The sequence below is a fragment of the Urocampus carinirostris genome, chromosome 5 (genome assembly GCF_059441175.1).
Source record: "Urocampus carinirostris isolate Australia breed hairy pipefish chromosome 5, RoL_Ucar_1.0, whole genome shotgun sequence".
Taxonomy (NCBI): domain Eukaryota; kingdom Metazoa; phylum Chordata; class Actinopteri; order Syngnathiformes; family Syngnathidae; genus Urocampus; species Urocampus carinirostris.
Window position 1 is genome coordinate 26,532,551 of NC_142353.1, and position 14,489 is coordinate 26,547,039.

General features: G+C 39.9%; 1 protein-coding gene across 6 annotated transcripts in view; it reads left to right on the forward strand.

The window, feature by feature from the left end:
* The window catches only part of LOC148365890 (uncharacterized), a 59,226-nt gene that overhangs the window by 2,895 nt on the left and 41,842 nt on the right, over positions 1 to 14,489 (forward strand). For all 6 annotated transcript variants that reach the window (XM_088336349.1, XM_088336353.1, XM_088336351.1 and 3 more), the window contains exons 2-3: positions 5,206 to 5,304; positions 10,366 to 10,568. In XM_088336349.1, the coding sequence (XP_088192475.1) occupies positions 5,206 to 5,304; positions 10,366 to 10,568 (302 nt within the window). The remainder of the gene's footprint in view (positions 1 to 5,205; positions 5,305 to 10,365; positions 10,569 to 14,489) is intronic.

Genomic DNA, 14,489 nt, shown 5'->3' on the forward strand with positions numbered 1-14,489 from the left:
TGATCACAATGTTTTTTCAAACACAACAACGCAATTTTAGACCTATATTTTGTGATTAAATCATGTTTAATCATGTACCAGGTCAAGCTCAAAACCCATTATCCAGATTGCAATCAATCAAAACATATTTTATCTTTAATGAAGAAAATGGACATGAGCCTTAAATATTTTTTCTTAAAAAGTAATATGTCATCATAACATTGCTAGTTTTTAATGTAGAAAATAGGTAACTAGTTGTGATTTTGAACAAATGTTCATGTTAATACATTAGCATGCGCTAGCTAGCGCAAAGATCTTACAGCAGTCTAGACTTTATCTTGTTGAAAACTAAGATAACAATGTTTTAACCTAGCAAATTCGGCTACATTTCTTACTTTTCAACCAATAAACGAACATTTAACTTACTTTATGATTACTATCCTAACTACCTCCCTACATGAATAGTTATCTAGCTCGCTAGCTAAAAAAGTCTGTTCAAAATCTCATCTCTCATCTCATTAGCCGTATCGCTTATCCTCATTAGGGTCGCGGGGGGGGGCCTGGAGCCCATTCCAGCCATCTCCGGGCAGTGGGCAGGGGACACCCTGAACTGGTTGCCAGCCAATCGCAGGGCACACAGGGACAGACAACTAATTCGCTCATTCACACCTAGGAACAATTTGGACCGGCCAATTCACCTGAAATGCATGTTTTTGGAATGTGGGAGGAAACCGGAGTGCCCGGAGGAAACCCACGCAAGCACTGGGAGAACATACAAACTCCGCAAAGGAAGTCTGGAGCTGGATTTGAACCCACGACAGGTTCCCATGACATGAACTGTGCCGCACAAGCGCTAACCACTGCGCCGCCATGCTGCCTTCTGTTCAAAATTTTGAATCAAAAAAAGAAAATTGACGTGAGCCCTAGCTATTTCCTCTTCAAAGGTAATGTCATATAACACCTACTGCTACTTTTTAGCATAGAAAACATATACATTTTGTAATATAAGTAGTACTCTTGAATAGATCTTCTCCTTAATGCACCCGCTAGCTAACGCTGAGAGCTAATGGCTCTTGACGAGCAAATGGAGGCCAGTGAGTAAAAAACACAAGTCAAAACCAAGCTAACAATGTCTATGAATTACCAAATGCTCTAACATCTTTACTTTTCGACTGACAAACGAGACACCATACAATATACAATTGGGGGGAATACTGTATCTACATACATTCTCAACTAGCTAGGTACCTAGCCAGCTAACTCTCCTACCAACGTCCTTTGTGTCTTAAAAAAAAAATCCGTATTAAAATATCCAGACATGATTTTGTTACCTAGGAACCTAATGAACACATTTTCCCGAAACAAAACGTAAACGTGGATGTTTTGTGGCACGGTTGTCAGTGCGTGGCCACCGTCCAGAGCGTCCATACTCATAATTGTCTCTGCAGATAAAACAATGTGCTGAGTAGACGTCAGCATTGTTCCTTTTTGCTGGCAGCTGCCTGATAACGTCTTCACCTCCTGAGATATTTTCTCTTTTAAATAATATCTTTTAAGAGCTCTTATGCTTTATTTTCGCTGCTTTTGTCTTAGTTTTGGCAAAGCTGTTTGGGGCGAACACATTAGGTAGGCGGAATGGGGGTTGAGGGGAGTGCTGGAAAGTGAAGCTGAGCTCGTCCCCGCGTGTTCTTTTTTTGTTTTGATTCATAGATGTAGTATGAAAATGGTGGAAGTAAGAAAAGGCTTATTTCAAGTACAGTCCAAACGCCAACCCAAAACCCTGTTATGATGAAAAAAGTGGTTTATCTGAGCGCTTCTATCAAATGCACCTACTTGCATGTGCAACATGAATGAGCTGACTGAGGCTGCAATAATGACACAAGCCAGATGATGGCGGCATAAAATATTTTAAAATTCTACTATGTCCCGGTCCGAAGCCTACGATCTGAGAGTGCTGGTCTTCTGATGATCCCGAGAGCAAAGAAGTCTTCTGCTGGTTCGAGAGCGTTCTCCATCCGGGCACCGGTGCTGTGGAATGCTCTTCCCCCTGAGATTCGATCTGCAACCTCAGTGGAAAATGTTTAAATCTCCTTTAAAAAAAGTTTCAATCACTATCAGAAAATTAAACTTTTTTACAAAACGTTATCATTGGGATGTACTGTTATATAATGTATATCTTTTGTAGCACATCAATATTGCATTTTTTTGGACTGTATTCATCCGCTTAAGGTCACATGGTTCGCAGTGATGCTAAAGGAAAAAACGTTTATCAAAGAATGTGAAGAAGCACGGGCATCGTTCTCCTCGCTCAAGAATATGGCCGTAACTAACAGACAATGGGGACAATTAATAATAATTACCAGGTGATTAGAGCAAAATTTAAAATCACTTTCAATTATAATCCCCCCTTTCTGCATCCACCCACTAACTCCACTGTACCAGCTCTAGTCACGTAACACCTAAAAATAAAATGTAATTTTTCCTTTTCATGTTTATTTATTCATAACGTTATTTAATCCTATACATGCATAATTACACGTGCAGTAAATAGTACATACGATATACTATGTTAAAATTTTAATGTAGCTATCTGGGTTCCAAGAGTTTAGAGCTAATTACCATACGCTTCAATCCCCCACTATACTGCAATTTCACTTTACAACCCACACCTCAAAACAAATCAATGTCCTATGCCTAGGGTTTACAGAAGACTTTAATTTATTAAAGAAAAAACAAAGCTGGTCTTTTTCTGGGCTGAATAGATTTAAATACTTTGAATGAATTCAACAGGGAAAATTAATTTGTTTAGTTGTAGCCTGAATTAAACATGTAACGTATCGAATGCCTGTTGTAAATTTCATATCTTGACATTTTCTGTTGGTTGCGAGTGAATGCTGACACAGGAACACACAAACAGCGAACAGAAACGACGCTAAGTGGAATGTTGCCCACTAATGCATCACTTCCTCTCTCCAGCTAACCGCTATCGATTCAACCTCCCTCTTGCCGTCCATCCTCTTCGTCCCCCTCTTCACGTTTACAGATATCACATTTCTGCATCCATTCCTTTTGGTCACTAGGAATCTCCACAGACTTTCTCACTTACTTTCGTTTAAAAGCTTATTACAGGTTTCTCGCCTTGCTTCTTTCAATGTCACCACTTCATCTGTGCTTTTTCCGACGTCTCATTTCCTCCCTTTCAGCCGGGCCACTTTGCTGAAGTCTGATCGAAGCAGAAGCGAGCATTTTTCGTTGCATCATGCTTGATCTCTACTGATTGATTTCTATCAACACCGGCGCTTTGGTTGCCATGCCGATGGGCAAGTGGGCGGGGTTTTCGATGGTGAAAGCAGCACTTAGTCGACAATTTGTTAAACGACACGTCGGTCGAAGAGGGTCATTCTGTATCATTCGGGACATTTTACGCTAGTAACATTGGAATAACTAATAGCAGAGCTGCTGACATCCGCAGCTCACATCTAGCCACTCGCACATAAGTCTGACTCAGATATGTTAGAGATACACAACAAGCGCATTGTATGGAGTTTTAAAGTGTTTGTATTTTAGAGTGGTTAAAAAAATATGTTTCCGTTTTTGTATCATAGTGTGTGTTATAAAGTGTGCTCTATTACTGTGTCCCTTCTGTTTAAAAGCTGTGCTCTTATTTGACTTCCCAGACCCATGGACTTACACTATATATGGATGGCTACAATTTTTACATCCACTATATATGGATGGATACAACTGTGGCATTTTCTGTTTAAGAGCAGAAAATCCCCCGGACAAATACAACAATACACATGAAGGTTATTAGTGAGCAAGCCGGAGTTTGCAGAATTTGATCAGATTTTGTGCGTGTTTGCATGATTTAATGTAATTGAAATAGTAGCAATGGTACTTTCCCTGTTGGATTATTGCCTGCATGTAAACGTACCTATTGATCACATTTAAGCTAATAACGTTGGGAGAACAAATAGCTGACATCCACTCACACATCCGTCTGACTTGGACAGATTACAATTCCACAACCGAAGCATTATATACATATTCACAATGTGTTCCAGAGTGATAAAACCAAAAATATCTTTCCATTTTCTCCCTGACCCTAGTGAGGACCAGGATGCAGTAAATTGATTTTCATTATTTAATTGTACAGTAGGCGGGTTAAAGAGTGTGCTCCATTGCTGTGTCCCATTTTTTTACAAGCTCCGCTTGTACGTGGCTTGCCTGAAGCAAAGACTTACAATACATGGATGGATACAATTTTGGCATCCACTTTATATGGATTTAATGTATACACATTTTTCCCTTTTGGGCAAAAAATAAAACAGAAATTTTGTGGACAAATAAAACTATACACATGAAGCTTTTTTTAGTATGTAAGTTTGATGGATCATTTGTGAAGTCAAGTCACATTTATTTGTATAAGTACAAATGTCTCAAAGGACTGAAAAGGCCTCTATTATACTGTCCCCTGATCTGAAACCGACATGCGGGCAAGGAAAATCTCAAAACCTCAACATGACAGTGCTTTGCGGCAAAAAAAAAAAATCCTGGATGGAGTAACTGTGCTTGCGCACAAGCAATTGCAGTACTCCAAAGTTTGTATGTTAACGAGTAATCTGAAAATGCAAAAACTAACCCAATCATGTGATCGGAACACTATGATTTTAGTCGACTGAGACCTCAATTGGATTCTTGTGCGTGTTTACATGGTTTTATGTGATTGAATCTGTTCCTAATACCATTATTGCCTTCTTGTAAATGTACCCCTTGAAGAATTGTTCAACTAGCAACCCTGGGAAAAAAATGGCACAACTGCTGACATCCACAGCTCACACCTTACCTCTCACACTCCAGTCTGACTTGGGAAAGATTACAGATCCATAATAAGTGTATTATATACACATTGTTTTTTAATTTCAGTTTTAGAGTGGATAAACGAAGTATTTTACCCTTTTTATCATAGTGTGTTGATTCAAACGCTTTTGCTTGAACAAAAGGAAGATCATTCTCTTTGGAATCAAAAACAGAACTTCTGACACAAAGACAATCAGCAACAACGTCATCATTTTGCAAAGTATCGAATTTTTCACACACACCGTTATTGTACTATATCATGTCAGCCACATATTGCAGAAATGTCAGTATTGAATATCAACCCACTCGTCGGTGATTGTTTACCGAAAGCGATCTCCTTTAAATGTGTGTGTGTGTTAATTCTAGGAGTGGAGCGACAAGCATATCCATGTTGTGCTCGGTGGTCCGGAGGCAGATGTGGACACAGTGGCCGCCACGCTGTGCTTAGCGTTACACTTAAGTCAGGTAAGGTACACAAATGTGTCTTTGTGTGTGAATAAATGTGTCATGTTTGGAAGATATACTGTATTTTCTAGACTATATGGTGCTCCTAAAATCCCCAAATTGCTCAGAAAATTGAAAGTGCGCCTTATGACCAACTCTGCCTTTTATACCGCAAAATAAGTAAGACCGACCCTCAAAAATTCACCCGAACCCGACCCGAGTCGCAGGTATATAAACCAGAAACCACCCGAACCCGACGGATTAACTTGATTTGATAAACGAGCCCGAAATAAACCTGGAGCCCTAATTTGCCGCCAAATTAAACACGAAGCTGTACTCCGGCTGTGCGTATTTCAATGTCGAACTGTGCATTTCAGCTGAACTATGCAGCTTGTGGTTCACTTGGGGTACAGTCCCCCAAATCGGTTTGGCGCGAAGTGCGCATCTTGGGCGACGTGCAGTGAACGAAAGTGAAACTGAACAAAATGGCACCGAAAGGAAAATCAAAAGATTTGGCCAAGAAGCAGAGAGTTTGTCAAGCTTGTAAGCTATTGGCAAGAAAAGAAATGACGTCTGACATGAGGGAGGTGGAAGGAGGAATTTGCGCGTCTTTAACCCCAACAACGAGGAGAAAAATGTCTTTAGGTGTAGTGATTTTGAGTTAAACTGAGTTTTGTAAGCATTTTATTTATCTAAAATATGAATTGAGTAAAGTGCATGCCCTGTAGAACTTCTATGAACAGGGAAAAAAATTTAAGTAAAACATTTTAAGCCCGGGCCCAAGATCATACCTCTAGTCACTACTCAAGGTTTTACGGTAATTCTGTAATGATTGATAAGTCGAAAACCACCTCTGACGAAATTTTGCAAAGTATTGAATGCAGCAGGAATTCAACCAAGGTCACGGCGGTGAGAGCACCGGCACTTAACCATTAGATACACATGAAAAGGCATTAGATTTTATCTCATTATCACATCATTTTTACACAGTGCCAGAAACAAATGTTTAGAGAGTGGAGAAACAAGTCCGATTCACCATAGGATATACCAAAGAGTTGTTTCGGCTCGTTTTTCTTTTTTTGCATTTATTTATATCTTTCAGGACCACCTTCTGGTTTTTCCCATTCTCTAACATTTGTTTCTGGCACCGTAAGTAAAAACAATGCGATAAAAAGATACAATCGAATGTTTTTTTTTCCGTGTCATTTGTATCACTAGTGGTCTATGTTCGATTCCCGTTTTATTCAAGATTTTGCGACTTTGGTCAGCGCCAATTTTCAACTGATCAATCATTGCACTAAAATATACAGTGTATTAAATGTGCAACGTCCATCCATCCACCCATCCATTATCTGCATCGCTTATCCTCAGTAGGGTCGTGGGAGTGGGCAGGGGACACCCTGAACTAGTTGCCAGCCAGTCGCAGGGCACAGACAACTCACTCACTCATTCACACCTAGGGACAATTTGGACTGGCCAATTAACCCTGACATGCATGTTTTTGGAATGTGGGAGGAAACCGAAGTGCCCGGAGGAAACCCATGGAGGCACGGGGAGAACATGAAAACTCCACATGGGGAGGCTGAAATAGCTGGACTTGAACCCTTGAACCTCTGCACCGTGGGGCTGCGCGCTAACCACCCAGCCGTCGTGCTGCCGCTAAATACCCCTTATAGTCCAGTGCACCTTACATATAGAAAAGGTATGAAAAAAATACAACTTTTGGGGGGTGTGCCTTCCAATCTGATAAGTACTGTAAATATTCTGAGGTAAATGGGCCCGAATTACTTGTCAGCTGTATACTGTATAACAGGTTCTGAGATATAAGATAAGAAAACATAATCCTTTATTCGTCCAACAATGAGACAATGAATAATGAATGACAGCTAAGAATATGAATAATATAAACAAGTATTTAGAAATGTAAAAACACACACACAAAAAAAAACAGAAAAAAAAAAAATAAAAAATAAAAATATACGTTTTGTTTTTGGGGCTAACAACTAGAGAAACTCGCCAAAACTACTGTTTTATGAATTACCAATTTTCTCTCCGAAAAAAAACCAACCTATTTTGAAAAAAGATACCTTTTTTAAAAATGTAAACAACCACACAAATTCTTGACTCGAGGCCAGTATTTTAGTCTACAGCTGCTTTATATTAAAGCGAGATGAAGTCTTTGGGCATAAATAAACCTCTCCAACGATCCTATTTGATTTGTTTGTTGGTAAAAGTTTGCCACTTCCAGTTTTAAACACATGTAACGTCGACACGATCACACAAGGAGTTAAAATACTATTTGTCTATAATGGGCAGACACACACTCGTGCATAATTAAATCATTATAAAAGTTTGGTTCACTTTTCCTCAGTTCAATATTTTCGGTTGGATTGCAGTCAGGATTGATCGGGGCAAGAGAGAGCACTGAATTCTAATCGCTGGATCACTATTGGTATAGATGACATGTGAAAAACCTGTTGATTTGATCTCATTTTCATACTATTTTTTATCACAGTACCAGAGACAAATGCTAATTCAGTTGTGCGTTTGCGTTTGGAATGACCATAAATTCTATTCTATTCTTCTTTTGGATTCTAAGCATTTTAACTGACAAGTTAATTATCATTCTGATATGTGAAACGCACAATGAATTCATGTTTATTTCTCATACGGTGACTAAAGATTGTAAGATATTGAGATAAAACTTAATGACTTTTCGTATGTCATTTATCACTGGTTGTCCTGTGGTTAGAGTTCGTTGCTCTCACTGCCACGACACGGGTTTAAATCCTGTTACTCATATATTACGTGCACCCAAACTTTTTAGGGAAAAAAAAACACAATACGTACGCTACGTGCAGTACAGTTATAAATTCAAATTCAAGTGGACATTTATATAAGCATCACTAAAAGGAGATAATCATGCTTTTTGGGGTTTCCGGAAACCGGCGAATTGTTCTACTGGCCATGAAGATTTTAATCCTACTGCATAGCACAAGCTAAATGTGAAAGCTTCTTCAGCATAGTAAAAAATACCACTCAGCAGAGAGGTCAGCTGGGGGAAATTAAAAGAAGGGCGTGCAAAGAAAGGTTTATACGAAGGTGTGAATAGCATAAGGAATATACTCTGTGGATTCTGGCAGTCAGAATAACATCTTTAAAGAAACACAATGGAAGTCAGATGATAGATGCTAAATCTGCAATTTATAGGACAGGGATCGTGAATCTTTTGGACTCAAAGAGCCAGAATAGCAATATACATACCTGTCAACCTGTGCGTTTTTGCCGTACAAAGTACGTTTATTATGCATTTTAAGACGTGTACGACGTACAACAAGATCTGTACGGAAAAACGCAAAGTTGTCAATTATGGGTACCATCCGGTATACACCGACTATCACGAAACGGCAAATCAATCAAGTCAAACGAGTTCGCCGCGGTCGCCTCCATCTCGGTCTTGTTTTTTTTTTTGCAAACGAAGTGAGCGGTTTGATGCTACTGTGCGCATGTATCTGCCGACTGGGGATTTCCCATCATGCATCATTCCGATCACACGTGAACAAAGTGAAAGCAGAGTAGTAGACCTACATTAATCCTGAAAGGGGGATACCACATGTGCGGTCCCTTCTTAAGGTTTATTCATTTTCCTCATGTTGAGGTTTTTGAGTTTTTCCTTGCCATCATGATGGTTCCAGATCAGGGGATGGTGTAATAATAGTCTGAAATAATAGTCTGTGCAATATTCTGTGCAGCCCTTTAAGACTCTTTGTGATTAAGGGCTATACAAATAAAAATGACTTGACTTGAGTTAACTACATTACAACATAGTTTTGAATTTTCTTTGGATACAATCATCAAGTCGCAATGGCCGAACCTGAATTAAAACGCTGTAAGTCATTTTGATCTTAAAACAACAGGCAGGGGTTGATTGAGTAAATTTGAAATACACGTGGTCTTAAAAAACATCGAATTTCATGTGGTAGTTGTGTAGTGAAAGGAAGTGCCCCTCTTTTTAGAGAACCGGCTTTTTCGGCTCAACTCATTAGAGAGCCAGCTCTCAAACGGCTCACTTGCTTTGATGCATTATGTTACGAATTATTATGTTGTATAAAGAAGTTAAGAAAAAAAAGGAAGTATAGAATGAGAAAATGAAAAAAGACAGGCTTGTGGTTATCCCTTTAATCAGTATTACAAACAACAATTTAATGCAGAAAATGAATTCATAATTTGAAAAAGAAAATGTATTATTCTACTTAATTATATTTGCATGTATTCTTTCCTCCTACAGTGAACGTCCAAGCGACTTCATTTTTTGAACTTTTTTTTATAATTAACCTCATTCATGTCGAGCAACTCATGTCTCACAACAAAATGTTGATTAACAATGAATATGATATAACGAAACACATGAACAATATAACATGTAAAACTACATAAATAAACACGTTTGAAAAAAATATTGTGTAAGATTATTTTGTATTTTGTAAGGGAAAATACAACAGTTTGTAAGGGCATGGAGCCGTGGAGGTTGACAGGAATGAATATATATATTTATTTTAACTTTTTTGGAGTGAGAGCCATACCGTATACTATCCATCCATCCATTATCTGCACCGCTTATCGTCAGTAGGGTCGCGGGGCTGCTGGAGCCCATCACAGCTGTCTTCGGGCAGTGGGAAGGGGACACCCTGAACTGGTTGCCAGCCAGTCGCAGAACACACAGAGACATACAACTTAATCGCTGAAGTGAAAATGTCCTAAGGATGGGTCACTGAATCCTGGATGCCTACTGTAACTTCTAAAGTGATGCTAAACATGATGGATAGCTAATGCGGCTAGCGGCTGAGCTCACGAATATGAGCTAAACTCAGGCCTGGAATTCAAAAAGACCCCAGGAACGATCTAATGATCTTTCAATTTTTTGATATTTTCTAAGTCCTTCACCATCTAACATCGTCATATCGTCCACCGTTAATCATAATCGCGTGAGATGCCCCCGTTACGTACGTGTGATCCCGCTAATGACATCATAAAGTCCGTCCTTGACCCCGACGGCTCTGTGCTATGTTTGATTCCCTTCAGAGCGATTCTTCGACGGGCGAGTGCGTACCGCTGCTGTGCGGGAGTCGTGATGCCGCCTCGCTGCCCGGGGAGACCCTAAGCTACCTGAGCAAGATCCAAGTTTGCCGCAGACTTTTGTTGTGGAAGGACGACCTGGACTTGATGAAAATCCAGCGGGCAGGAAAACTATCTGTTACACTGATGAGGGAAGGCCTGCTGGATAGGTAAAAATGTATATCCTCAAGTAATTATTGTTGCGAAAGACAAAAAAAGGAAGACAGAAAGTCTTTCAACAATATACTATCCAATCTCTTTAACATACTAATTTAACTCAAATTTAGTTCAACTATTTTATAAATCCTGATATGTGTGTGTTTGTATCTGACTCATAAGCTCCAAAATGGCTGTACCAGTTTTTGTGAAAATGTACATAGTTGAACATTTGGCCTCCACAAGTGTCTTTAGGTTTGTTGTCAAGGCTTCCCCAATAGATAAAGATCTACTTTTGTGTGGTTTGCTTTTGAGGGGTTTCTAACACCCTCCGGTGGCTAAATTAGGTACTTCAGCTTCCAACCATCGACCACTCCTAGCAGCCAAATCCAATCTTCTACCGGAACCAACACCTTGATTGTTGCAATCGTTTTTTTATGCACATGTTTCAATAAACCAAGGCCCCAACAACCTCACGCAAGTAGAAGGCCCGGCTATGCGTGTAAATATTAAACCGAAACGTTATTGACGCGAAAGTGGAAAAGTTGAGAGACTGTTTAACCTATCAGAATGCAGAACAAAATGCACTAGGCAGATCAGCGTTTTTGGCACTGTGAGTGAAAATAGCGTGATATGAGATGAGCTTTAATGCCTTTTCGTATGGCATCTGGTGATCAAATGGTAAAGAGTCAGCATATTCAGAGCTGCGACCTGGGTTCGATTACCATTGCATACAATGCATCGCATGATTTGATATTTCAATCAGTAATTGGGCTAATACAAACCGTGGGTGTATAAGGAGCCCAAGAGTTATACAGGAATAAACATGGAAGCTCATACCGTAATGTGAATTTCATGTGCCTTATAACTCGGTGCGCCGTATATTGCGGAACGGAGCTGTGTGTTTTTTTTTTTGCCCTCCTAAAAGGCTGCGTCGGGTTTATTTACCTGCCGCTGTTGCGGCTTGCTTTCAGCTCTCCTTTGCCTCCCTTAGGGGTAATGGGTGTGGCCTTTCGTTTTGCTAACCTCCCGTTAGCATCGTGGCTACCGGGTCTGATTTTGGCTGACCCTGGGTTGTCGCTACGAGCGATTACCGATGCTGTTTCAGATTATTCCCCAGCTTGCCTGTTAGCAAGCTGGGAGTTTTTTGTACGGCTAGTTTCCCGTTAGCATTGAGCTACCACGTCTAATCCCAGCCGGCCCCACGTTGTCGCTGCGGTCGATGCTGTTTCCGATCGTTTCCCGGTTTGCCTACTTGTTAGCAGTGTGTGGCCATTGCCGACACTGTTTTGTGTACTTCCAGCCAGCTTTGTGTTTTCTCGCTGTGACCGCTGCCCCTTTGAGCTTCTCCCAGTTGGCTTGGTAGCTCGCCTTGTGTAATTTTTGACCAGCTAGCTCCCTGTCAGCTTCGGTGCTGCTGTGTCCATGTGTCTGTTCAGGCCGGCCGCTATGGCCGCCTCTGTTTTCAGGGTTTCCCGATTGGCCTGCTTCTGTTTGTTTCTGGGGTTCCGCAGGAATACGCTCGTATTAGTCATTCAGTGCTTGTAGCACCACCTCTGGCAGTCAGTAGGGACGAATGAGTACGAAAGTTACGAATGTAACTACGGTTCTATGAGTCCCAGAGCATTGCTTCACTCGGAATCCTCCTATTCATGCGAGAAGATTCTGAAGATGGTGTACGTTTCATGAGACCTGAATTCATAGATATTCCTGACGACATAGGTGTGATGGAGTGACTAATTTTCGTATGCATTTCTCAAACTGTGCATGCACAAACATAACCTACTGTGCTTGTAGCACCAACTCTGGCGGTTGTACGGGTCTTCTAAAATGACGATGACATGACATGAGTAATCCAGATCTTAAACCAGTGTACAGTAATCCCTCAGTTATTGCAGTTAGTGGGGAGCAGAACCCCCTGTGAAACCTGAAAATATAATACCATAAAAGACCTTAAGGGTCAAACTGACCTCGAGATAACGTCCTTACTGACTGAGAGTATATGAATGTAACAAAATAACAACTAGAAATACACAAAAAAACAAAACAAAACACAGAATTGCAGTTGAAAGAAAGCTCACTATTGTCATCAGGGTCCTCAAAAATGTAATCCGGTAAAGTTATTAGTTACCGGTTGAAAAATGTAATCAGTAACTCAGGCTGAATACTATAATGTTGTAGTAATGTTACTTGAGTACTTTAGATTACTTTTGGATTACATCACTACCAAATATGCCCACAAAAGACCAAATAAACAGGGTTGGGTATGGTTACTTTCACTTGATTATTTTCAATTACTTTTGGATTACTCCAATACCAAATATGCTAATAAAAGACAAAATAAACTAAATATGAATAAAGTTACAAAATTTTGTGCAGGCTTGGAGAGTAATGGAATACATGGAACGGCAAAAATGATGTTGGCAAGCTGTTTGGATTTATTTTCATTTTGTTTCTGTCGCATTTTATGTTGCCGGAGATCAAAGAGATCAAAGCCAGGAGAGAAAGTTTACCACGTGTTGTGAGTCATAATTTTATTCATATTTAGTTTATTTTGTCTTATATTAGCATATTTGGTATTGGAGTAATCCAAAAGTAATTGAAAGTAATCAAGTTAAAGTAACCCTGCCCAACCCTGCAAATAAACAATATGAATGAAAATACTACATCTTGTTCAAGATAAATGAACAATATAACCCTGAAAACCAATTAAGGGTAGTTGCTTGTAGGTGCACACTAAAGTTCTCAAATTTAGGATCATGTATTGAGAAAAAATAAAAATATCTTTCACATGGCAGACAAGATATGCTTTGTTTTAGTTTACATTAAGAGGACACCAAGAACCCAATATTGGTTCAAGATTTACTTGTTTGAAGATGCCAAACCTCTTGAAAATATTCAGAATTAGTAGGCTCAGTACAACATTCTCACTACAAAACAATATGTACAGTGATCAAATAGTACTGTAATAGAAAAAGAAGATAATGTACTAAATGCGCTAACTGTTCTGCCCAGTGCCAGATACTCACACACCTTAGCAGTCTCACCAAACTGTAGGCTCGCGCTGTTCAAGGAAATGAGTGCTAAGAGGAGGAATAAAATACAGACAAAAGTCTGATAAAATGCCCTTCTGTACAATCCCTCACTTTCTGTGTAAACTTTCTGTGTCTCTTTTGTGTCAGTAAGTGAAATTATTACACGATTCTACCATTGGCACATTATGTATATGAAATAAAGTTTTATATAAAATTGCGATCTCGCAAGGTAATCCTTATTTCAACTAAATTTACATGTAATTTGATTATGTCTTTTCTTCTGGAACTGTCACGGAATGCATTTACATTTTCTTTCGTATCCTAATTACATAACGTTGTTATATGTTTTACGTTACACCCCAACCCGGATTGTCATTATACAAAAGTACAACGGAATTGGACGTTTTTTTCCTTTCAGTGTAAGGAAAGGATTTGGAGAGCAGCTGGCCAGCTGCATACTAGCATTGGGTGTCCTCAGATTGAGCCAGGTCTCCTTGATGATTAGAATACAACCGTCCCAAATGTAGCGGTTTCCCACGACTTGTAGCTCCAGTTCATCCGTTTCATGGGTAATAGATTTGGCGTGGGTTAAATACAGGCTCCGAAGGGGTAGCTTGTAAGAGTATGTAGCATAGCCACAGTTGGCCGGACCTGCGGCGCCGTTATTGTCCTTTCTCCCGATGCCGCCTCAGTCTCTTTACGAACTAAGAATAATCCCCAGATAACCCACTGGTGATCACCATTTCGTTGCGCTCTTCTGACTTTCCTTAGAGTCTAATTTATTCGATGAAATTATTTTCAATGTAACGAGCCGCAAAAAGCTAGCTGTCGCCGTGCTTCACAGTTTGTTTTGGGTGGACCCATTGACTTGTGCGCCCGCCCTGCTCTTTGACTGACTGC